The 24108-nt window shown below is 38.4% G+C and overlaps 1 protein-coding gene across 1 annotated transcript in view; it reads left to right on the top strand.

Annotated features, from left to right (window-relative positions):
- Positions 1-24108, top strand: part of CHD2 (chromodomain helicase DNA binding protein 2) — a 146771-nt gene that overhangs the window by 82606 nt on the left and 40057 nt on the right. Inside the window, exons 19-28 of the mRNA XM_011958054.1 lie at positions 2448-2636; positions 6756-6918; positions 7250-7402; positions 9541-9612; positions 12838-12987; positions 13740-13888; positions 15368-15464; positions 15919-16011; positions 18896-19066; positions 20063-20238. Coding sequence (XP_011813444.1) covers positions 2448-2636; positions 6756-6918; positions 7250-7402; positions 9541-9612; positions 12838-12987; positions 13740-13888; positions 15368-15464; positions 15919-16011; positions 18896-19066; positions 20063-20238 — 1413 coding nt within the window. The remainder of the gene's footprint in view (positions 1-2447; positions 2637-6755; positions 6919-7249; positions 7403-9540; positions 9613-12837; positions 12988-13739; positions 13889-15367; positions 15465-15918; positions 16012-18895; positions 19067-20062; positions 20239-24108) is intronic.

Raw genomic sequence — 24108 nt, 5'->3', positions numbered from 1 at the left:
TAAAATTTTTGTTGCTGAGATCTAGGCTAATCTCTTAATTTTTTTTGCACTTTTTCTTTTACATATTTACTGTGTGACTTTTAGTATAGCATTTTCACTGCTTTGGTTTAATTTCCTTCTTTGTTGGTCCTCACTAAAGTAACCTATTTTTCTAAAATTCCATGTTCTGGAAAGTTATAAAGATCAGAATTTTTTCTAGTTCTATGAGAGACAAATATTAAATACAGAAGTTGATAGCAGGGATATATCTAAAATATGAACCTTTAGATGTAACATGGTGTCTTTATACATCACCACTATGACCTTATACCTTTTCTATATCTAATATTATAAATTAATCATTGTTTTCAGGGCAGCAGATATTTTCTAAAGAATCTGATAGTAGGCCAGGCCCGGTGGCTCACGCCTGTAATCCCAGCATTTTGGGAGGCTGAGGCAGGGAGATCACGAGGTCAGGAGATTGAGACTATCATGGCTAACACAGTGAAAGCCTGTCTCTACTAAAATTACAAAAAATTAGCCGGGCATGGTGGCAGGCGCCTATAGTCCCAGCTGCTTGGGAGGCTGAGGCAGAAGAATGGCGTCAACCCAGGAGGCGGAGCTTGCAGTGAGCCGAGATTGCACCACTGCACTCTAGCCTGGGCAACAAGAGTGAGACTTTCTCAAAAAAAACCTAGAAAACGGGAATAAATTATGGGTCTCCTTACCCTTCATTCTATAGCCAAAAAAAAAAAAAAAAAAAACAATTAAGAATCTGATGGTAAATATTTTTGTTTCATAGCCCATACAATCATTGTTAGCCACTCATCTCTCTGTTTAGAGGAAAAGCAGCCATAGACAATTCATAAACAAATAAATGATACTTATGTCTCCTCAGTATGTGTAGATCAAGAACTAGTGTCTCATTAACTCCCTTAATATAGTAAGAGTACAGTAGGCAGGTGAAAATATTGGTTGCCTAAAACACAGAGGAAGTAAATCTTGGAAATAAACTTAACATTTAATTTTTTAGATTAGTAAAGTTTTAATTTATTATAACGTGTTAGGTAAATTAGCTTATTGAAATTCTCTCAGGTATTCAGAAAACAGCCTGATATAGTGATATTTCTACTTCTACTGATTTCCAGTCACTTCACACATTTAGTGTGTGAGGGATCATCTCTAGCATTGAGATAGTTCGGTTTTCTTTCTTTGTTTTCTTTTCTTTTCTTTTTTTTTTTGAGACAGTCTCACTGTCACCCAGGCTGGAGTGCAATGACATGATCTTGGCTCACTGCAACCTTCGTCTCCTTGGTTCCAGTGATTCTCCTGCCTCAGCCTCCCGAGTAGCTGGGATTACATGCACTCACCACCATGCCCAGCTAATTTTTGTATTTTTAGTAGAGATGGGGTTTCACCACGTTGTCCAGGCTGGTCTCGAACTCCTGACCTCAGGTAATCCACGTGCCTCAGCCTCCTAAAGAGCTGGGATTACAGGTGTGAGCCACTGTGCCCGGCCAGAGATAGTTCAGTTTTCATTGTGCATTTTAAATTATCAGTTTTAATTCCTCACCTATTTTGTGTTCTTGGAGTATTTGCTTAGAAGCATAGCAGTGTGAGAAAATACAGTTTACCTTAGGTTTATCAGGCTGTAGGCTTTAATGACAACTTTAAATCTCTACCCCAAAAGATCATGTTATCTGCTTCCCTGTAGATGATTGTTTTAGGCCATACCAGGTGTTACTAAGGCTGATTTTGATTCACTTAACAATACCTGATAAAATGTATGGCTGGATATGGTGGCTCACACCTGTAATCCTAGCACTTTGGGAGGCCGAGGCGGGCGGACCACTTGAGGTCAGGATTTCGAAACCAGCCTGGCCAACATGGTGAAACCCTGTCTCTACTAAAAATACAAAAATTAGTCAGGCGTGGTGGTGGCACCTGTAATCCTAGCTACCCAGGAGGCTGAGGCGGGAGGTGGAGGTTGCAGTGAGCCGAGATTGAGCCCCGGCACTCCAGCCTGGGTAACAGAGCGAGACTCTGTCTCAAAAAAAAAAAAAAGAAATGACTACTTACGAGTTCAGAAATGATGGTGACTCTCTTGAGGCTGTTGAGTCCATTGTCAGTACTGGCACCGGCTGTGTCTGACCCCCCATCTTACCAGAGAGCATGTGCTTTGAGTAGTTACTGGGTAGTTCTAGATGATGTTGGTTACATGATATACTGAAATATTTTATAAACTCTGAATTCAGTCTGAGAATTGGAAACGTGCTATCATCCAGTGTAGACTGATGGAGTTGATTTCATTTTGCTTTTCCTCTTTTTGTTTTTCCCTTCTATTTAAGAGCTCTAGTGATTGATAATTTTGTCTTTCCTTATGGGAAAGATTCATTTTTTTCAGTTTTTTTTCCCCATTCTTCTTTTCCTCAATGTGGCCAAATAACACTATACTATTTCTTCCCTAGGTTTGAATTTTGGGAAGATTTTGAAGAAGACCATGGGAAAGGGAGAGAGAATGGCTACCAGAGTCTTCATAAGGTGCTAGAGCCTTTCCTTCTCCGGAGAGTCAAAAAAGATGTGGAGAAATCCCTTCCTGCTAAAGTGGAACAGATTCTCAGGGTGGAGATGTCAGCCCTTCAGAAACAGTATTATAAGTAAGTTCTTGTTTGGGTTAGGCCTAAAGGGATTGAGATCAGTACCGTGAAACTATTAGATAGGATATCTATATATATATATATATTTTTTTTTTTTGGAGACAGAGTCTCGTGATTCTCCTGCCTCAGCCTCCCGAGTAGCTGGGATTACAGGGATGCACCACCATGCCCAGCTGATTTTTTTTTTTGTATTTTTAGTAGAGATGGGATTTCTCCATGTTGGTCAGGCTGGTCTTGAACTCCCGACCTCAGGTGATCTGCCCACCTCGGCCTCCCAACGTTTTGTTGTTATTAAGCAAAATTTCAATACTGTTGTTATGTCTCAAAATTTTAATAATTCCTTAACAGTTTTGTAATGTCTAGTGTTAACATTTTCCTGGTTGTCATATCTATATATATCGGTTTGTGCATGTGCCATTTTGCTTGTTTTGGGATTGATGTAAGCTCCATGCATTTTGATTGGTTGGTATGTCTCTTAAGTATATTTTAATTAATTTATTTTTCCTTGCCTTATAAATTTTTTGAGTCAGGAAACTGAATTTATGTTTTGTAGATTTTTCTCAAAGTCTGCATTTTGCTGATTCCAGCTCCATGGCATTCTTTAATATTTTCAGCCAGGTGTGGTAGCTCATGCCTATAATCCCAGCACTTTGGGAGGCTGAGGCAGGAGGACCGCTTAAGCCCAGGAGTTTGAGACCAGCCTGGGCAATACAGTGACACCTCATCTCTATTAAAAAAAAAATTTTTTTAAAACCACTTTTCCTTTGAACTGTGTTTTTTGTATACTCATAAGTAAGTGTAAAGGCTTGATTAGACTCAGATTTAGTGTAACTTTAGAGGCAGAGGAATGTTCTTTCACAGGATAAATGTCCTTTTTTTGTGATGTTAATGACTAATGATGAGCATTGCCTAGATCTGTTAATTCATTAGAGAGTCCAAAGGGTGATATTCAAATTTTATCACTCACTTGTTTATTAGGTGGAATACTTCTATAAAAAGAAACTTTCCCATGTCAGCTGAGGAACAGCTCATATAGGAAAGGCAGAATAAGATTCTTTTTTATTTTCGCCATTTTCAGAGGAGAAGATCTACTTTTCTTCAAAGGTTTTGACCAGTGAGATTTACTTTGATATAATTATGAACTCATCAGTTACACCTATTGATGGTTAATTTTGTTGCAGTTATTATCCATATTCATGCTCTAACAGTCCCATTTTTAGCTAGTGGGAACTTATTCAAGTTAGTTTTTGGAGTCCTTTTGACATAACCGTAATAGTAGTTGACAGTTTCTTTGCTAGCTGGAATGATAAAGTGTTCCACATCCATCTTGTACATTTCCTGCCCCAGAACTAGAGTCAGCCATGTATCCTAGAAGTTCTGCATACTCTTTTACTAGGAAATATTTGTTTTTGTTTTTCTTCTGAAAATAGTTTAATACTGTAAAATGTAAAAGGGGAAATAGTGTTACCTGAGTAACAACATGAATGTGTCAGTTGGTCGATGCTATTTTGGATGTTGATTGATCATATGATTTTTCTGCCTACTCTAGATACTTCCAGTTTGCTTAAACTGATTTAGTTGAGTTTTTATCACTTGCAATTTAAGAGTCCTGGCTAATATTCTTGCCTTCAGGCTTCACAACATGCAGGATTGCAGAAAGCACTAGAGAGCCAAAGAAAGTAAGCAGAATTACTTCAGGGCCACCAGCATTCCCTGCAATCCCTACCCACAGGCATAGGCCCTTCCGCACCTCTCACTTTAGAGCAGCACCCGTCGCCACCAAACCTTGCTTCTTGGTGTAACTTCATAGACTGTCGGGTCCTGCAGTACCCTGGAGTACAAGGCTGTTGAGTCTGAAGGAGCCTCAGAAGGCTGGCCTCTTTCTGATGTTTTATGGACTATGGCAAAGATGAGGAAATGGTATTTGGAGACCACATACTGGGCCCTAGGTGCTCTTTGCAACTGCAGCAAACATTATTGACAGATATTTTTCAGTGGACAGAATTGGGAAATTTGTTTTTAATGGTAAAAATACATGATGAACAGTACCACAGATATTTTATTTGATCTTACTGATATTATGCTATACTAAAAATCTCACTTCCCAACTTCACCTAGCTAATTCATTCTATACATACAACAAAGCTAATAACATTACCACCAATAATAAGAATAGTAAAAACAGGTTAAGATTTTCTTTTTTGTTTTGAGACGGAGTCTCACTCTGTCACCCAGGCTGGAGTGTAGTGGCGTGATTTCAGCTCACTGCAACAGGATTTTCTTTTTACAGGTTTTGTTTTTACTTATTTTTTTTGCTTTTTAAGGTTATATACCACAAGAAATGGGAGAGTTTTAAAGTACTCAAGATAGTTTTTCTTCTGTCTGTTTAGGCCACTAATGGATACATAGATTTATTTATTTCATTATAGTTTTTATTTTTAGGGATTGCTTTAATTTTGTTTTTAAATTATTTATAATATTTGTAGATTTCCAAAGGCAAAGCTGCAAAGCCTGGTATGTTCAAAGAAATGTAGCTTCATTCCCTCTTCCCTCCATTCTAGTCCATCTTTCCCCATAGGTAATAATTATTATTATTTTTTGAGATAGAGTTTCGCTCTTATTGACCAGGCTGGAGTACAATTGCTTGATCTCAGCTCACCTCAACCTCTGCCTCCCAGGTTCAAGCGATTTTCCTGCCTCAGCCTCCTGAGTAGCTGGGATTACAGGCATGCACCACTACGCCCAGCTAATTTTGTATTTTTAGTAGAGATGGGGTTTCATCATGTTGGTCAGGCTAGTCTCGAACTCCCAACCTCAGGTGATCTGTCCCCCTCGGCCTCCCAGAGTGCTGGGATTACAGGTGTGAGCCACTGCAACTGGTCCGTAATGATTATTTTTTAACATTTTAACGCTTATCCTTCCTTTAACTTTTAATTGTTAATGCATTTTAACTTTGAATATCCTCCTTTCTCTTAGATAAGTGGTAGCATACCATATACACGTTTCTCTGCCTTTTTTCCCTAATGATGCTTGCTGAAGAGCACCCCATAGTAGCTTGTAGAGATAGGCCTTTACAGTGCATAGTATTCCATTGAGGATATACAGTGTGGTTTATTCAACCAGTTTCCTTGTGGTAGGCATTTAGATTGTTTTACCCACTTTTATAAATAGTTCTGCAGTGAAGACCTTGAGATAGATTTCTAAAGTGTGATTTCTAAGAGAAGGATAAAGAAATTGCGCCACTCAGGAAAAAAAGTACTTTTAATATTTTGGAGTTTATGGTTAAGGATTATACATGGTTATACATGAATATATCTGTATTTCTCCTCCAAATTTGGGTAGAAAACATACTGATAAATATTTTGTCAGATAAAATACTTTTTTACAATGTTAAAATGGACATATAGCCTCTATTTTATGGTATATTTTAATTTATTTAACCTCATAATGTTAGCTTATTTCCAATTTTTATATTTCAGTGAAGAGTGTTTTAGTGACAGTCATTTTCCTTTCACACATGCACACACAGGTTGAGTCTTTTATCAGAAATGCTTGGGGACCAGAAGTATTTCAGATTTTGGAATATTTGCTTTATACTTACTAGTTGAGCATTCCAAATCTGGAAATCAGAACTGTAAAATGCTCTAATGAGAATTTCTTTTGAGTGTCATACTGGCACTCAGAAGTTTTGAGTGCCATTTTGGAACATTTTAGATTTTCACATTTAGGATTCTCAGCCTTTGTGTACACACACACACTTAAATATGTATAAAGTGTGTGTAAATATGTAAAATGTGTGTGTGTGTCTATATATGTGTAAAGCACATGTGTGTGTTGTGTGTATATAGAGTTGTTTTCTTCTAATATTCCTGTCTTCAGTGAGGTTGAAATATCCAGCAGAATCTTTAACATTCCTAATTTTGACTAGAGATGTAAAAGATTATGATTAGATGGCAGGAGATACAAAAGGAAATATTCTTCTTTGCTTCTTAAACCTTTTTAGGCCTCTTCTTTTCCCCACGATACTACTACTTTTTCTTATACTCTTCTGATACCTACAACTTTCTGGGTTTCTTTTTTTTTTGTATCTAGTAGTATCATTATCATATTAATTTGCAGGTGGATTCTGACCAGGAATTACAAGGCTCTTGCCAAAGGAACAAGAGGCAGCACGTCTGGTTTTCTTAATATTGTGATGGAACTGAAAAAATGTTGCAACCACTGCTATCTGATTAAACCCCCTGAAGAAAATGAAAGGGAAAATGGACAGGAGATTCTTTTGGTACGTAGTTCCTCATAATTACTTTCTCAGAAAAACACTTAGTTTCTCTAGGTGCTTTTCATCAGAATGCTCTTGTTTCCTACTTGGTGACTTAAGAGGGAGCATCAAAGGAAGCTTTAAAAACTGGAGAAAAAAGGTAACTAAGAATGATTTGGGAAGTATGGTATCCCAGATATTGGGAAAAAGAACATTTCAGGAATTGCTGGTCAACCAGGTTGCTAAGGGCTTCAGAAAGCTTTAAGATGGTTTTTAAAATATGGATTTTTAGAGATTAGGGAAGATTAAAATTTGTGTTTCAATGTAATTATTGGAATGTCTTTTAAATCTTCAGTCCCTCATAAGGAGCAGTGGGAAGCTGATTTTATTAGACAAACTGTTGACAAGACTTCGAGAAAGGGGGAATCGAGTGCTTATCTTCTCTCAGATGGTGAGAATGTTGGATATCCTGGCTGAATACCTAACTATTAAACATTATCCTTTCCAGGTAAGGTGATTTCAGTAATTGCGGTGGGGGGAATCAATCTCTCTCCCCGCCTCCCCTCCCCAACCTTCCTACATTGGATTGTATGCTTTGCTTGTTAAAGTAGGAAGTAAGAGTTTTCTTGTTTCAAAAAAATTAAGATTAAGATTCCAGGAGGGTCTTAATTTTTACTTTCATGTCTTTAGGCTACCATATGAAAGTGGTCATGAGGAGACCATTCTTTCTTCGAAGGTGGGCAGGGAGGATTAGACAAAGTCAGATTGGGCAAGGAAAAAAAGGATGTCAGATAGCATCTTATTACATGTGTATGGTAAAAATAGAGAGGAAATAAGTGCGAGCTCAATTCTAGAAGCCCAAATCCTAGAAGGAGGGCAGTATCAGATGTTCACCCCAAAAGTTGACCCTGGCTGTGAGGCTGGGAACATAATAGAACACTGGTGCTTAAAACCTTGCTAGGCCCTGAAGTAAGTGATGATGGCTTCCTCTTTTTTCTGTGGAGTTTTTAAACTGGAGTTATTATCTTCACACAGTTACCTCCTACGGGGAGAAAGTTTCTTCCGCATAATAACATTTTTCTAGGTGTATATAATCTAGTAGAAACTTATTCTCTGATCTGTTTATAGACGTATAGACATATATGCAATTTACCTTGTCTCTTGGCATATGTTTATAGTGCTTAGATTTTAAGATTTATTACATTTTTTTAAAACTTTGAAAGGATGAACTCTTCTACCAACTCACATAATTATGCTGGGATTGAAGAAACTTGGAGCCAGTGATTATCTCCTAAGAAGGCCCACCTTTAAGACTATCAGATTGTCTTTCAAAATACCCTGAAAGGCATTGTTATATCCATAATATCTTATATGGTCTTTCAGTTGCTGTGTTAGAAGATAGCTTAAGGCTGTGGTTGTTATCAAGAAACAGTCTATTGCAAAAAGTCAGTCTCTGTCAGTGAATCGAATCCCTAGGAGCTTTCATTCCTAGGAAATCCTGTGATACCAAGTAAATCAAGAATGCATTGTTTTTCTTTCTACGGAATAGATAAGCTTGGTCAGTGACTTTTAGATAATTAATGTCCTCTACTAATGGGTATATTAAAAGGGGGCATTAGGTTTTCTGATTTCAAGTAAAGGCTCTGAATCTCCCATTAAATATATCTTTGGTTTAAGGCTCTGAGTAAGTAGTCAGTGAGAAAGAAGTAAGGGGCTCCTCACCTGTGAGTTGACTTGAGTTAGGTCTGGTGGGCAGAGTTCTGCAGATGTATGCCCTTCCACAGAGTCCACTGCCAGCCAAGTCACCTTTCAGGTTAGTTTTGCCTTCTGTAAAATGAAGTATTTTGTTCATCTCAAGTGGTGATTGTGAGGGAATGAAATGTGAAAGTGATTTTAAAGAGTGAGAAATGCTTTATAAAATATACAGCATATAGGTGATAATTATTTAGTATTTTACGTGTTAATGGTTTCTCTATGGTGACATTGTTTTGCATGTAGAACTGACATACGTTCTAATAAAGGAATTATGTATGCTAATAAATGCCAGGGGCTCTCCTGAATTCACATGTAGTTTAGCTGCTTGAACACTTTACTATGATTTCAGAGTGTAATTTTTGGCAGAGCTGGGATGTATGATCAATTTTAGCATTTTCAATGATTCAGCAAAATGTTTTTCAAACAAAATTATTGCATAAGTAATTTTTTTGTTTGCGTGACACTTTAAGTGATAGTTTTAGCCACATTAGCTAAGAAGCATCATTTTTCTCCAGGAGCTTATTATTGAGTGACTGGTGGTCCTATTTCCTAATCTCCGCAGTATCTACAGAAACAGAAGTAAACCCAGCCTTCAAGCACAGGTTGGGTTTTCATCTTTTTTCTTTTAGGTCCTGGCAGCCCTTCTGATCCTTGGCTAAACCTAGACAGCCCTTTGAATCAGAAGCTTGTAACCTTGAGTCTGTAACTAGAGAGCTCAGGTCAAGTTAGGGTGTGCTTCTTAAGCACAGCTTCTTCATAGCGCTTTGACAGTGCATTCCAGTTATTTTTACTCAGTGGGTGTTCAGGTGATAAAGGTTCCAAGTCTGCTGTTCTATTCTGAGTGTAGCTGATCTTCCTATCTTACAGTTTTCTTGTGGTTTATTTTTACAGCGTCTGGATGGTTCCATCAAGGGAGAAATCCGAAAACAGGCACTGGACCACTTCAATGCAGATGGGTCTGAGGTATACTATGCATGGCTTTGTTATTTGAGCAACTTGGGCTCTGCATCAAGGAGAAAGTCTTTCTAGCTTAATGTATTCTGTTTCAGAAACAATTTATAGTGCAATTCTTTTGCCTTGAGAAGAAAATAAGAAATCTCTCATATAAAATATGATATTTTGTTGTCACTCCAGAAAAATAAATATGTGCTTATTTATCTCCCCTGTTCTGGGTTGACAACAGAGTGGTTCTCCTGGTAGCTTCCAGATACCAAATCCTTGGGCCTGGAAGAGCAGTAAGGCAGGAGTAGGGGAGGGTTGGGCGATAGAATTAATATTAGAAGGTTCTGATCTCTGTACTCTTTTGTTGACTAAGTCCTGAAAAATATATTTGCCATATCTCAAATTTGTTGGACTTCTAATACAGTGTGGCTTAATGTTCTTGCTCTTGCTAACAGCAACATTTTACAATCAGTGTCGAGCTTGGATTTGGCATTATGAAGTATTTTGTTTGGGGGGCACATATAGAAGAGCTACTTAGAATGAAATAGAAGGTATGACAACATTGTAGTTTGTGCATATCAAATCATCAGATGCCATGGGATTTGAGAGAAGTGGAAGAGAAGAGTTTGATGTGAATAAAACTGTAATGTGTAGAGATAAAAGAAGCAGTGGAGACAACCTGAAGTAGAAGTGTTTCGCAGAGAATGCTAATTTCTGGAGTCTGAGCCACTTTTTTTTTTTTTTTTTTAAATAGATAGAACAGACTTAGCTTTCTGAAGGGCTTTGAAAACTCTTGATGCCTGTTCCTGTTACTTCAGAATGCTCTGCTGTCTGCCTTTAGAGTATAGAAATCCTAGTTAGACTAGTATTCTGGCTACTTCTGTAGTCTAAACATTTATTTCTTGAGGGGCTTTGGGCATTAATCTATTCAGAGCCAAGGCTCTGATTCACTAAGGATAAGAGGAATGGAATAATTAAAGACATCAGTCATCAACTAATTCCCATTCCTCCTTTCCTTGCTCCTTGTTTCCTCAACTGTAAAATCACAATGATTCCGATACCCTACTTCATAATATTGCTGTGAGAATTAAATTTAGTAATCAACATAAAGCACCGATCACATTGCCCAGCACATAGTAAGCGCTGTAAATGTCTGCTATTTTTATCATACAGCGTTGGCTGAAATTGATTTTGTGTTCTCCACTCTTAGGTTAAAAAATAGTATGAGTTGAATGTTTCATATTTCCCTGTCTCAGGGGAAAAAGAGTTGCTTTTTGCATAGCTCTCAATTGATTTCCACTCACCATAATGGCTGTATAGAACACAAGTTCTCTACCATTTCTGCAGTATTTAAAAAATTCCTTTAAAAAACTAAATGGGGCAAATATTATATGCTTACTTAGAATATTGGGAAGATGGTAAGGAGTACAAAGAAAAAAATAATTGTACAAAAACCCTCATTCTAGACACAATTTGCTGTTCACGTCTTTGGGGGGTATAGTTCCCTTCCTACTGAATGGAACCATTTATATATTTACCTAATTCGGATCATGTTGCATATAGTTTTGTTCCCTTCAAAATTATACTTCGCGGCTAGGTGCATGGTGGCTCACACCTGTAATCTTAGCACTTTGGGAGGCCAAGATTGGGGAGGATCACTTGAGACCAGGAGTTTGAGACCAGCCTGGTCAAGATAGACTTGTCTCTACCAAAAAAAAAAAATTCTCCATGTTATTAAAGATTTTACAAAACTTAATTTCTAGGCCCATAGCAAGACCCTGTCTCTACAAAATATGAAAAATGAGCCGTGCATGGTGTTGTGTGCTTGTAGTTCCAGCTATTCAGGAGACTGAGGCAGGAGGATCCCTTGAGACCAGGAGTTTGAGGCTGCAGTGAGCTAGGATTGCCCCACTGCACTCCAACCTGGGTGACAGAATGAGACCCTGTCTCAAAAAAAGCAAATTTTTTTTTTCATTTCTAAATTTTTCTTAGGCTTGTACCATTTATTTATTTAACCACCTTACCCTTAGTGGCATTGAGTTTTATAATTTTTTAACCTTTGTTGACTTGATCGTAGATGCAAACAACATATTATAATCCATATTATCCTTGCTAAAGAGTGATATAGCAGATTGTTGGTTGATATGATCATTTTGACTCCAAATTTCGTTTGTTTTAGATATCTCATCTTAAACTGTCCACTGTTTATCTTCAGGCTTCTCTTTTGAGTGTGATGTAGTGCTTAATATTTCTCCTAAGAATCGCAGGTTATGTGCCTGGACACACCTTTTGATCACTTCTTTATTGGAATTGTTTAAAAATCTTTTGAGGCAGTTGTCTCCATTTTTATTTCTATGGCATAATGTTGTTGAATGTGACTATTAAAACATGGAGACCTTTTCATTGCATCTCTATGTGTATGCTAAATATACCCATTTATCAAGACAGAACTCAGGACTACCAGTTTTTCAGTGCTACTTCTCTGCCACAAAGGCATCTTTTGACATATATGATTAAATTCCCTGAAAATAGAAATATTTCACCTTTTCCCCCCGGCTTATATATTTCATTCTTTTTTTCCTGCCCCCATATTTTTCTGAGCACTCAGACGCAGGCAGGTGTGCTGTGCCTGCCCAGTCTCTACTGTCATTACTGGGGGGTTCCACACATCGCTCTCCAGCCAAACCTGTTTTGATTTTTTAATAATTTTGGCATGTTTTATGGTAATTGAGGATCTTGTGCTTCTCAACACTTCCCATATATGATCTATTCAGTGCGGTGTTTCTGTATTTCTCACCAGCCTAACAAACATAAATATATAATAAATTGTCTCTGTTTATACTAATTGACTTACATGGCATAATCTACCTTTTCCCTAAAAATAATTGTACAGGTGACTTCCTGGAGTTAAAGATCTCCATGATAATTGTTTGTCTGTTTTTATTATTGTTGCTGTTAACTTCTTGTATATTAGTTGTAGCCGGGAGGTAACACTAATTCTCTCGCTCCCATTGCCTTATTAGATTCTGCTTTACTCCTGTTCATGGCACTGACTTTGCCTCTTAATCAAATGAAAATTCATTCTACCATCAAGTCCCTGACATTCTTTTAGCCTCCATAAAGTTTGTCCATCATATCTCACTTTTCTTCACACCTGCAGGGGTTTCCAGGTATAAGGGCTTATTGGACTGTGAAACTGTTTCTGAGAAGGCCACTGCATAAAGTAGTATATTGCATTGTGTACAGGACTTCTGTTTCCTGCTCTCGACAAGGGCTGGTGGCCTGGGAATCAATTTGGCTTCAGCGGACACAGTCGTCATCTTTGACTCTGACTGGAACCCCCAGAATGACTTGCAGGCACAAGCCCGAGCGCATAGAATTGGTCAGAAGAAGCAGGTCAGTATAAAGAGGCTTCTGGAAATTGCTTTAGGGTGGGGGGCCAGGGAGCTTGTTCAGCCCTTTCAGGGCGTTAACAAAATGCTTTTTCCCTGTTTTGCCTTTATTTCCCCTGAAGCATTGATTTCTGTTTGTTAACTAGCACAGAGATGTTGTCTTTGGGCCCAAGATGAACCTATTAAGGAACTTTTCTTTTTCTGTTTGAAAAGTACAATGTCAGCGACCTTCTGTGTGTTTATCTTGAGAGAGTTATAAGATGAATAGACTTAGAACTGAACCTTTTCTCTAGTATGGAAAAGTTAAATATCCTATTGTTCAGGATGGTCTGTTTTTATTATACATGACAGTGTTAGCTTTAAAGGTACTTTGGAAAACCACACACTTTTTGTTTGTGAATCTTAAAGTCTGTTCTATATTGGAAAACTTGTAAGTTTCATTCTTGGCCAAATACCGTTTTTGTGAAACTTTCCATCAGTAAAGTATGATTTTTATTGATGGAACTGGCCATAATGACAAATCTTTAGAGGCAATTTTATTTAAAACTGTAACCTGCTACACATAGTATAAATACTGCATCTACTTAAGCTGCCTGCTTGGATGGCTTACAGTCTTTTATGATTAGAGAATTGATTCTGTTAAAATTATCCCCTCTTGGTTTTTGACAGAGGTAATCTTTCTCTCTCTCCTTTTTTTTTTTTTTGTTTTTTGACGGGAGGGGGCAGGCATAAGCATAACAGTTACTTTTCCTACAGGTAAATATTTACCGCTTAGTTACAAAGGGGACTGTGGAGGAGGAGATCATAGAACGGGCCAAAAAGAAGATGGTATTGGATCATCTGGTGATTCAGCGCATGGACACCACTGGCCGGACGATCCTGGAAAACAACTCGGGAAGGTCCAAGTAAGTGCCAGAAAGATTGGGAGGTAGGCAGAATCAAATTGATTTTACATCGCCGTTAGATATAATAGGATTCTGTACCACAGACGTTAGTCTCTTCATTACCTGGAAGATGCCAGGCCAGAACCACAGATAGGATGGCATTTTCACTTTATTTGAGTTTCTTGGTTCCTTTTTTTGCCCATCACCCCCCTGCTTATGTGTTTTCCTCTGTTTCTTGCCATCTCCCTTGCCTTTGCTTTTGGCTGCACATGTGACATATGACACAGCAACAGCAGTGGAGCTGTGTGTTGGGTGTCAGCCCAGCATAATGTCACCTTTGACTTTTCTGCAGTGAGAATCCAGATTGGATTGGCAGCTATTTTTTTTACTATTGGCAAAAATGTTTGTGTGGAGATTGTTGTCCTTTTTTCTGTTGCAAACAGAAGGGTATAAAAAGAAAGTAATGAAGTTTTAATTGGCTTTGGAAACAGGCACAACTACATCTCTTATAAAGTTTAATTAGCTAGGCATAGTGGTGGGCGCCTGTAGTCCCAGTTACTTGGGAGGCTGAGGCAGGAGAATGGCGTGAACCCGGGAAGTGGAGCTTGTAATGAGCCGAGATCGTGCCACTGCACTCCAGCCTGGGCAACAGAGTGAGACTCCGTCTCAAAATAATAAAAAAAATAATAATTTAATTTTACATTTTGAGCAGATTGTTAAGTGTCTTTTGTGGCGGTGTTGCAGCTATGTTTTTTGTTTGTTTTTGGGATGGAGTCTCACTCCGTTGCCCAGGTTGGAGTGCACTGCCACGACCTTGGCTCATTGCAACCTCTGCCTCCTAGGTTGAAGTGATTCTTGTGCCTCTGCCTCCCGAGTAGCTGGGACTACAGGTTTGCATTACCACACCCAGCTAATTTTTTTTTTCTAGTAGAGACAGGGTGTTTCCATGTTGGCCAGACTGGTCTTGAACTCTTGACCTCAAGTGATAGGCCCACCTCAGCCCCTCGAAGTGCTGGGATTATAGGTATGAGCCATTTCGCCTGGCTGCAGCTATATTAAAGATGTATTCAAATTAGCCCTTCCTAAATAGAATGTTTTCAGATAGTTTTCTGTTTAAGAGGAACCTAGATGAGAAAAGCCTAGCTCTTTTATTTTGGACCGGAGTTGAGAAGATTGAACATTCTTGGTGAATTGTAACTTTCTGAGTCAAAGGGCAAAGGAAAGAGCTCCATTCTGTAACATTGCTAGTCACCTTTCTGGCTTACCCATGCAATAGGTGAGCCAGTAGGACTGTAACTAATTTTCTATTCTGCTGGTTTAGGGTTACCATCACAGACTCATCCTGTAGATAGAAAATGAGATGGTTGAGAAATCATTTTTCTTGAGGCAGAGTTTATATTTTCAACAGTTACTTGACCTCTTTCTGAAGGATAGTTATTTTGAAGTAGAACGCTTTAGAGGTTATTTGATGTTTCTCCCAACTACATTTTACTTCCACAGCTCAAATCCTTTTAATAAAGAAGAGCTGACAGCTATTTTGAAATTTGGAGCAGAGGATCTCTTCAAAGAACTGGAAGGGGAGGAATCAGAACCACAGGTAATTAACAATGAGGAAAGGGAAATGTTTTTGAGAAGTATGATCTGTGAGAGTCTAAATTTTCTGTAAGAAGATACTGTTAGAGGCTTTTCTAAAGAAAAAGTAATTACTTGAAGGACAGTGTGTTTTTCTTTCATAGGAATCTCATAGCTCTTACTGAATTGAGTAGGAAGGAATTAATAAAGCATTTGAGGATACTTTTTTGGATTGATTTTTTTCTCCCATTTCTGTTTGTTATAATTTTTGAAATTTCACCTTGTCATTTGTATAAATAATAGTTTGAGACATTAGATGTAAAGGATTTAGAGTTGAAACTGAAAGTAAATGAATTATCAGAAAGGAGAATTGGTTTATTTGCATCAAACATTTTCAGTAAATACTAATAATTTCTAGGCAACTAGGCAACTCCTCTGGTGCCATTTTATTCTATTTGTGTTGGCTTTTGTTCTTTTAGGAAATGGATATAGATGAAATTTTGCGGTTGGCTGAAACGAGAGAGAATGAAGTGTCAACAAGTGCAACAGATGAGCTTCTATCACAGTTCAAGGTATGAAGATCTTGGTGGGAGAGAGTTCTCAGCATTGATTCATTAATGATACTAATGTTTGTGAACACTTTCTTTGTGCTAGGCATTCTGCTTTTCTCTTTACCTGAATTGAGTCATATCCTCAATATCGTTCTCTGAATTGTAAGTATGTTGTGAATGTAGGTTCTACAGTCCTCCCCACGAAGGTAACCGCTGAAGTGGGCTATCCTGTGTAGAGTCAGTGTGTGGAGGAAAAGAAATCACTGAAGAGAGGGCTAGGTAGAGAGCCAGGACAGAGTATAGAACCAGGACGTGTGGAGCATTGTGAGACACGTTAATAGATCAGATGCCAAAGAGAGGTCAAAGATAGGAAAAGAGTAGATGACAATTAGAAGGCTCTGATGACTTGGTGAGATTTTAGTTTGTTTTTTGTTTGTTTGGTGAGAGAAAGAGGTGTCGGTGGTGTCTCATATAACAGGAAATTACATGAAATGAGGACTAAACACAGAAGCTGGGCACCAGATGATAGGTGGTGGCAGCACAGAGTATCAGTGTTATTAAAAAGCTTAGAAGAGTACAGGGACTCTAAATTATATGGCTAGAAGATTGAAGCAAGACAAGGTTTTTGAAAGATGTTAACCATGTTTCTAGTTTGCGGAAAGAACTTGAGTATAGGGAGATTTTGAAGGTTCTCAGGAAAGAAATGATTTGATGGCACATTGCCACAGAGGAGACTGGAAAGAATACAGTCAAAAGCACAGATGGAAGACTTGGCCTTGGGAAGAAAAAGGACAAGTACACTTCAGGGAAGAGGAGGAAAGAGATGCTGTGGGAGTTTAATTTATGCTCTTAATGACTAGTAAAGTAAGTGAGGTGTTTGCTTGAGAAGTGGAAAAGATTTGGGATAGCGATGGATGAGGCAGGGAGTTGTTGGGAGGAACTTGATAGGGAGTCAGCTGAATTGAGATGATACAGCTTTGCTGTGGAGCCAGTCAGCAGGGTCATATGACTTTCACCAGCAATACTTTTGAGGTCAGAGAAATTGGATCAGTTGGCTATCCCAAGGTGGGAGATTGGCTTGCAAGGCACAGGAAAGTCAAAATGGCAAAGGTTTCCAAGATACATGTGACAGCATGGTAGGAAGGATTGACCATGGGTTGATTGCGTGGAGGTAGAGAAGCAAGAGAGACCTGATGATTGCAATGATGGCTAAGTGCAGCATGCATATTAGGATTGAATTGAATGAGGGGAAACTGTGTGAAGTGTTTGGAAGGAAGCAATATTGTGTGATTACCTCCAAAGCTGGCCACTGGTAGAAGTTGTTTCAATGGAAGAACAAGGATGGAGGAGTTGAATGGGCCAAAGAACCCTAGATTAATGTGTCAGGATGCAGAGGGATGGGGTAGAGAAGGGTGAAGGTGAATTATTAGTGTTTGTCATAGTCAGTTTGGGCTCTTGCAATAAAGTACCATAGACTGGGTGGTTTATAAACAATAGAAATGTATTTCTCACAGTTCTGAAGATTTGAAGTTTGAGATCAGGGTGCCAACATGGTCAGGTTCTGCTGGAGGCTCTCAGGTTGCAGACTGCTGAGTTTTCTTACGTTCACATGGTAGAGAGAGAGAAGCTAGAGAGCTCTCTGGGGGTCCCTTTTATAAGGGTAGTAATCCTATTATGAAGGCTCTACCCTCATGACCTCCTAACAAACCTTACACTGGGAGTTAGGATTTCATCATATGACTTTTGGGAAGAATATAAACATGCAGTCCGTTGCATTGTTTCAGTTCAGTTCCACCTCTGTGACTCCTGCTCCTTTCTTCAGCAGTAAAAACCCACACTTGTGTTAACTCTTACTGTGTTTCAAGCACTATCTTAAGTTAAGGGCCAGAGTCTGGCCTTTAACCACTATGTTCCTTTTGGAAAGGTTAAATTTCTTTACTGCATGAACCACTAACATATGTGCATATTTACATCAATCTTAATTTTAGTTAATTTTAGCCAAAAGTCATAAAGTGAGAGTCTTAACTTGACTTCACTGTCAGCTCCAAATGACTTTAAGGAATGGAGTCTCCAGAAGCTCATTTACACCTTATGACTGTCTCAAAGGCCAGGAGGGAAGGAATAAGAAGAATGCGGAGCCAGGCTGGAGGCCACCTGCCACTGCCCTGGGGCTGTCCAGAGGTGGTAGACGTTTCTGTGTACCCCTCGTCTGGTTCTTTGAAATGGATACACTTAGATGGCTTTCTTTCTGGGTCACATACTGTTTTAGTACAGATACATATCAGATATTAAATAATATTTGATATGAAATGAAGAGAATATTCTTCCAGATTTGAATTTTTTCCGTTTTATGTTTTCATTTTATTTCCTAAGACTAAAGTGCACTTGTGAGCATATGAAATCACCACACATCTTTAACTTTCATATTTTTGATAAAAATGAATAAGGCAACCCAGTTGGCTAGATGATAATGAGTGCTTTGAGTTATGCATTGTTTCAAGTGAACTCTATACAACTTATAGAACTGTAGGTTCATCATGGAGTATTAGGTATTAAGCATTTTATATCTAAATAAATCTAAATTTTATCATTAGTATTAGGACATTTTTATGATTTATAACAGTTCATTCAGTAAAACTTATAAAAACAATTTCTATCTTTGTAGCTGTTTCCCTGCTTTTCAGTAAAATTTATGATATGATGAACTTGAGGATTTAACAAGTTGATTTTGGGGGGGAATAAGGAAAAACTAATAGAAAATTGATTATCTGATTATGTAATATCACAAAAGTCTTATTATTCACAGTGTCTACTTAGATTAAAAACACTGGATAAATTGTTGTTTTAGCAGATGGTGTTTAGAAATAGGGAAATGTGAGTCAGACAATGGGTTGTCTGTTTTAAGGTTGCCAACTTTGCAACAATGGAAGATGAAGAAGAGCTGGAAGAGCGTCCTCACAAGGACTGGGATGAGATCATTCCAGAGGAACAGAGGAAAAAAGTAGAGGAGGAAGAGCGGCAGAAGGAGCTAGAAGAAATTTATATGCTGCCTCGAATTCGGAGTTCCACTAAAAAGGTGATCAAGTGAGATGAAAGATATGAAATTACTTCTTTTGTTGTGAAGGCTACAGAAGTGTTGATTATTCAAACAAGAGGCCTCGCATTGTTCCCCTGACACAGAGGCTTCAAGAGCAGAGTTGATACTGTAGGAAACTTAACAAAGGAAAGTGGAGAAATCTGCAGAGCTCATGAGCGCACCCGTGAGACATCGGATTTGGTCTTTGCAGATTGGCTCTTTGTGAAGCTGATAAACAGGATCTGAAATTTCCAGAAGTTTGCATTTTGCCTTTGAGATTAGAACCAGTAGTTCTCACACTTTGGCTCTAATTGCCACTGCCTTCAACTTTCAGAAAGTCAAACCTCTGTTTGTCCATAACAGTTCACAGCACTTGCTATAAATACTAAAGGATTATATAACTATAAATAAGAAACACATACCAACCTCAGAGTTCACAAAGCTCCATCACAGACACTATCTAATTTGATTTTTGTAACAACATTGAAATAGGTAGAACAAGTTTTGTTACCCATTTTGTTGGAGATAATAGACACAGATTTGTTCAAGGTCACAGTAAATCAGTATGAGGTAACACTAGCTACCATTTATTGAGCCCTTACAGTGTGCTAGGCACACTTCTAAGAGCTTTAACTTACTAAAAACCATATGTTATAGCTACTGTTGTCTTCATTTTTCAAATGAGAAAGGCACAAAGAGTAAAATTACTTGCCCAAAGAAGTAAACATGAACCTGTTTTATAATGGGATATTGTAAAAATATCCAAATATTTTTAATCCAGTTCACTTGTCATTGTATTTCAATGTCTCTGAAAGTATGACTATCCTAAGTGGGTATTTCTCCAAGACCTCTGTCCCCTTATTTGTCAAAGGAAAATTGACTTTTCTGATATGGTGAGAAGTTCTGAGTACTAAAGAATTAAGATGGCCTTCTCTTGGTCCTTTCACCACTTGAACTTCGCACTTGTTACAGTGTGACTGCCTCAATCTTTCTCAGGCTCAGACAAATGACAGTGACTCTGACACTGAGTCTAAGAGGCAGGCCCAGAGATCCTCTGCTTCTGAGAGTGAGACAGAAGACTCTGATGATGACAAGAAGCCAAAGCGCAGAGGGCGTCCCAGGAGTGTGCGGAAGGACCTCGTGGAGGGATTTACTGATGCAGAGATCCGAAGGTTGGTGGAGGCTCTGTCTCACTGAGCTTGTTTGGAAATACATACTGTAAGTCTTGGGTTGACTGGATCCTGGACATTGTGACAGGGTAGGCAGAGGCTAATACTACAAAAAAGGCAAGAGAAGCTGGGTCCTGTCCCAGATCTTTAGGATTCTTCTTCTTTCTCCAAGGTTTCTTTCTGTTGAGATCACTTTTATTTGTTGTTCATCTCTCTGTTTCTCTCTTATTCTCTGGTTATTCAGAACATTTCCACAAAGTTCAGCTGGGGGAAAGATAATTGACATACATATATATACAGACTTATATATCTGTATATAAAAAAAAAATGTCAAAAATAAAAATAGTACAAATACGTCTACCCTCACTACCTCTCCCCTCCCCTACAATCCCAGTCCCACCCGTTTTAGTACTGATATCAGTTTGCTGGTGGTTTGCTTTGGTTTATAAGTAGTATGTACAACATGTTGTTCAGCACGTTGCTTTCCCTGATCCCATTTAAAATCAGTTTTAGACATCTTTCTATGTGAGATTACTATACATTTCTTGGTATCTGATTCAAATGTCTCTGTCCTCCCAAAAAAAAAAATCTAAAATTATTGCTTACAAATTATTTTTTTTCCAGTTTCCATCTTTTTTTTTTTTTAAGCCTGAAGAAAATAGAAAGTATAAAGATGGTTTTAAGGCCTAATCCATATTATAATTATATTAAATAGTCCTTTAAGTTTCATATATTTGAAACTGTAAGGTATTTCTTTTCACTTAAAGGCCACACCTATTCTTCTTTCCTTGTTTAATTTACTATGGAAAAATAGAAATATTTCAAATTACTGACAGAATAGCATATAACACATCCCTCTTGTACTTATCGTCTTAACAATTTTGAATTTGTAGCCAAACTTTTATGTGTACATACATACACCCCACCTCCTCTTGCTCCCTATTCCCAGTATTATTTTGAGAAGAATATGTTTTCTGCTATGGAGCAGTGTGTTCTATAGCTGTATTTGGCTTAGTGTTTTTCAGGTCTTTAATTTCTTTATTGATTTTCTGTGTAGTTGTGGTTATTTTGGTAGAGTCAGAATCTTGCTCTCTTGCACAGGCTGGAGTATGATCGTATCTCACTGTAACCTCACACTCCTGGGCTCAAGTGATCCTCCTGCCTTAGCCTCCCAGGTAGCCAGGACTACAGGCATGTGCTACCATGTCTGGCTAATTAAAATTTTTTTTGTAGAGACAAGGTTTCATTATGTTGCCCAGGGTGGTCTCAGACTCCTGGCCTCAAGTATCCTCCCGCTTCAGCCCCCAGTGTTTTGGGATTATAGGCCTGAGCCACTGTGCCCAGCCTGGTTGTTCTTCCCATTATTGAAAATGGGATGTTGGCATCTCTGTTACTCTTATATGATCCATTTGTTCCTTCAGTTCTGTCAGTTTTTGCTTCATGTGTTTTCGGACTCTTATTAATTGTATATACTTTTTATAATCAATAGGTCTTGGTTGGCCTTTTTATTATTGTAACATGTGTTTCTGTCTGTAGTAATAATTTTTGTTTTAATGCCTGTTTTCAGTTTGATAATAGTATAGTCAATCCATCTTTCTTTTTCGGTATTTGAAATTTAAAAAAATGATATTTGGCCAGGCATGGTGGTTCACACCTGTAATCTCAGCACTTTAGGAGGCCAAGGCAGGCAGATCACTGGAACCTAGGAGTTTGAGACCATCCTGGGCAATATGGCAAAACCCTCTCTCTACTAAAAATACAAAAAATTAGCCAGGTACGGTGGTACACACCTGCAGTCCCAGGTACTTGAGAGGCTGAGGCTGAGGCTGAGGCATGAGAATTGCTTGAACCCGAGAGGCCGAGGTTTGCAGCGAGCTGAGATGGCACCACTGCACTCCAGCCTGGGTGACAGAGCAAAACTCTGTCTAAAAGGAAAAAAAAAAAAAAAAAGATGGTATCTTAAAAATTTTTTTAAATATTTTTTCTGCCAATCTCTTCTTTTTTATTAGTGTTTAGTCTATTTACATTTAATGCAGTTATTATAAAGTAGGAATTATGTCTGCACTTTGCTATTTGTCTTCTATATGTCATGTCCTTTTTGTTTATTTCCCCATTACTACTTTCTTTTGTGTTAAATACATACCATTTTATTTACCTGTAAAAGAAACAAAACTATTTCTTCACTTATTTTCTTAGTGATTGCCCTAGAGATTACAAGTAACTCTTAGAACAATTTACTTTGAATTAGCGTCAATTTAATTTCAATGGCATTATAAAAACTTTGCTCCAGTTATAGCTCACCACCCCCATTTGTGCTGTTGTCACACATTACATCTTTACACATTGTAAACCCATGAGTGCAGTTTCATAATTAATACTTTGTATAGTTAGTTGTCTCTTTTTTTTTTTCTTCTGAGACGGAGTTTCGCTCTTCTCACACAGGCTGGGGTACAGTGGTGCAATCTCGGCCCACTGCAACCTCCACTTCCCAGGTTCAAGTGACTGTCCTGCCTCAGCCTCCCGAGTAGCTGAGATTACTGGCGCCCGCCACCACGCTGGCTAATTTTTTTGTATTTTTAGTAGAGATGGGATTTCACCATGTTGGCCAGGCTGGTCTTGAACTCCTGACCTCAGGTGATCACTGTGCATCGGCCTCCCAAAGGGCTGGGATTAGAAGCGTAAGCCATGCACACCCAGCCTAGTTAGTTGTCTTTTAAAATCAGATAGAAGGCAAAGAGTTACAAACAAAAATACATGTATACTGTTTTTATATTTACTTTATTATTCCATGGGTGCTCTTATTTCTTCATGTGATTTGAGTTACTATTTTATGTCCTTTCATGTCTGCCCAAAGGACTCTCTTTTAGCATTTTCTTTTGAGGCAGGTCTGCTAACAACGGATTCTCTATTTTGGCTTAGCTGGCACTATCTTAATTTCATCTTCATTTTTGAAAGAAAGTCTAATTTCTTTTTGTCTGTTTCTCACGTGGGATAGTCTCAATTGGCCTATCTTCAGATTTGCCAGTTTTTCTTCTTCAGGCTCATATCTGCTGCTGAGCCTCCCCAGTGATTTTTTTTTCATTTCCATTATTGTAGGTTTCAACTCTAGAATTTCTATTTCACTCTTTAAAAAGTGTCTGTTTTTAAACAGCCTTTCTGTTTCTATTGATAACATTTTCGTCCTTTTTAATTCTCCAGACATTTTTTTTTAACTCTTGTAAAGATATATAATAGCTGATTAACATCCTTGTCTGATAAGCCTACATGCTAGACTTCCTTAGGGATGGTTTCTATTACCTGCTTTTTTCCCTATGTATACTTCATAGGTTTTTTTTTTTTTTTTTGAGATGGAGTTTTGCTCCTGTCACCCAGGCTGGAGTGCAGTGGCACAATCTTAGCTCACTGCAACCTCTGCCTCCTGGGTTCAAGTGATTCTCCTGCCTCAGCCTCCCGAGTAGCTGGTATTACAAGTGCCCACCACAATGTCCGGCTGATTTTTGTATTTTTAGTAGAAACAGGGTTTCACCATGTTGGCCAGGCTGGTCTGGAACGCCTGACCTCAGGTGATCCACCCGCCTTGGCCTCCCAAAGTGCTGGGATTACAGGCGTGAGCCACCGTGCCCAGCCTACTTTCTGGTTTTCTGTATGTCCCATAATTTTTTCTTTGAAAAAATTGAACATTTTAAGTCATATGGCAACTCTAGAAATCAGATCTCCCTTCCCAGCCATACGTTGTGTTTGCTGCTGCTATTGTATTTGCTTGTTTAGTGACTTTCCTGTACTAGTTCTCTGAAGTCTGTATTCCTTGTCATGTTATGTGATCCTTGTCATGTTATGTGTAGTCTCTACTCCTTTAGCTTAGTGGTCAGCTAA

This window comes from Colobus angolensis, unplaced genomic scaffold (genome assembly GCF_000951035.1).
Source record: "Colobus angolensis palliatus isolate OR3802 unplaced genomic scaffold, Cang.pa_1.0 Scaffold112, whole genome shotgun sequence".
In the NCBI taxonomy this organism is placed as follows: Eukaryota; Metazoa; Chordata; class Mammalia; order Primates; family Cercopithecidae; genus Colobus; species Colobus angolensis.
The sequence above is the reverse complement of the archived record's forward strand: the minus strand, read 5'-3'. Positions and strand labels throughout refer to the sequence as shown.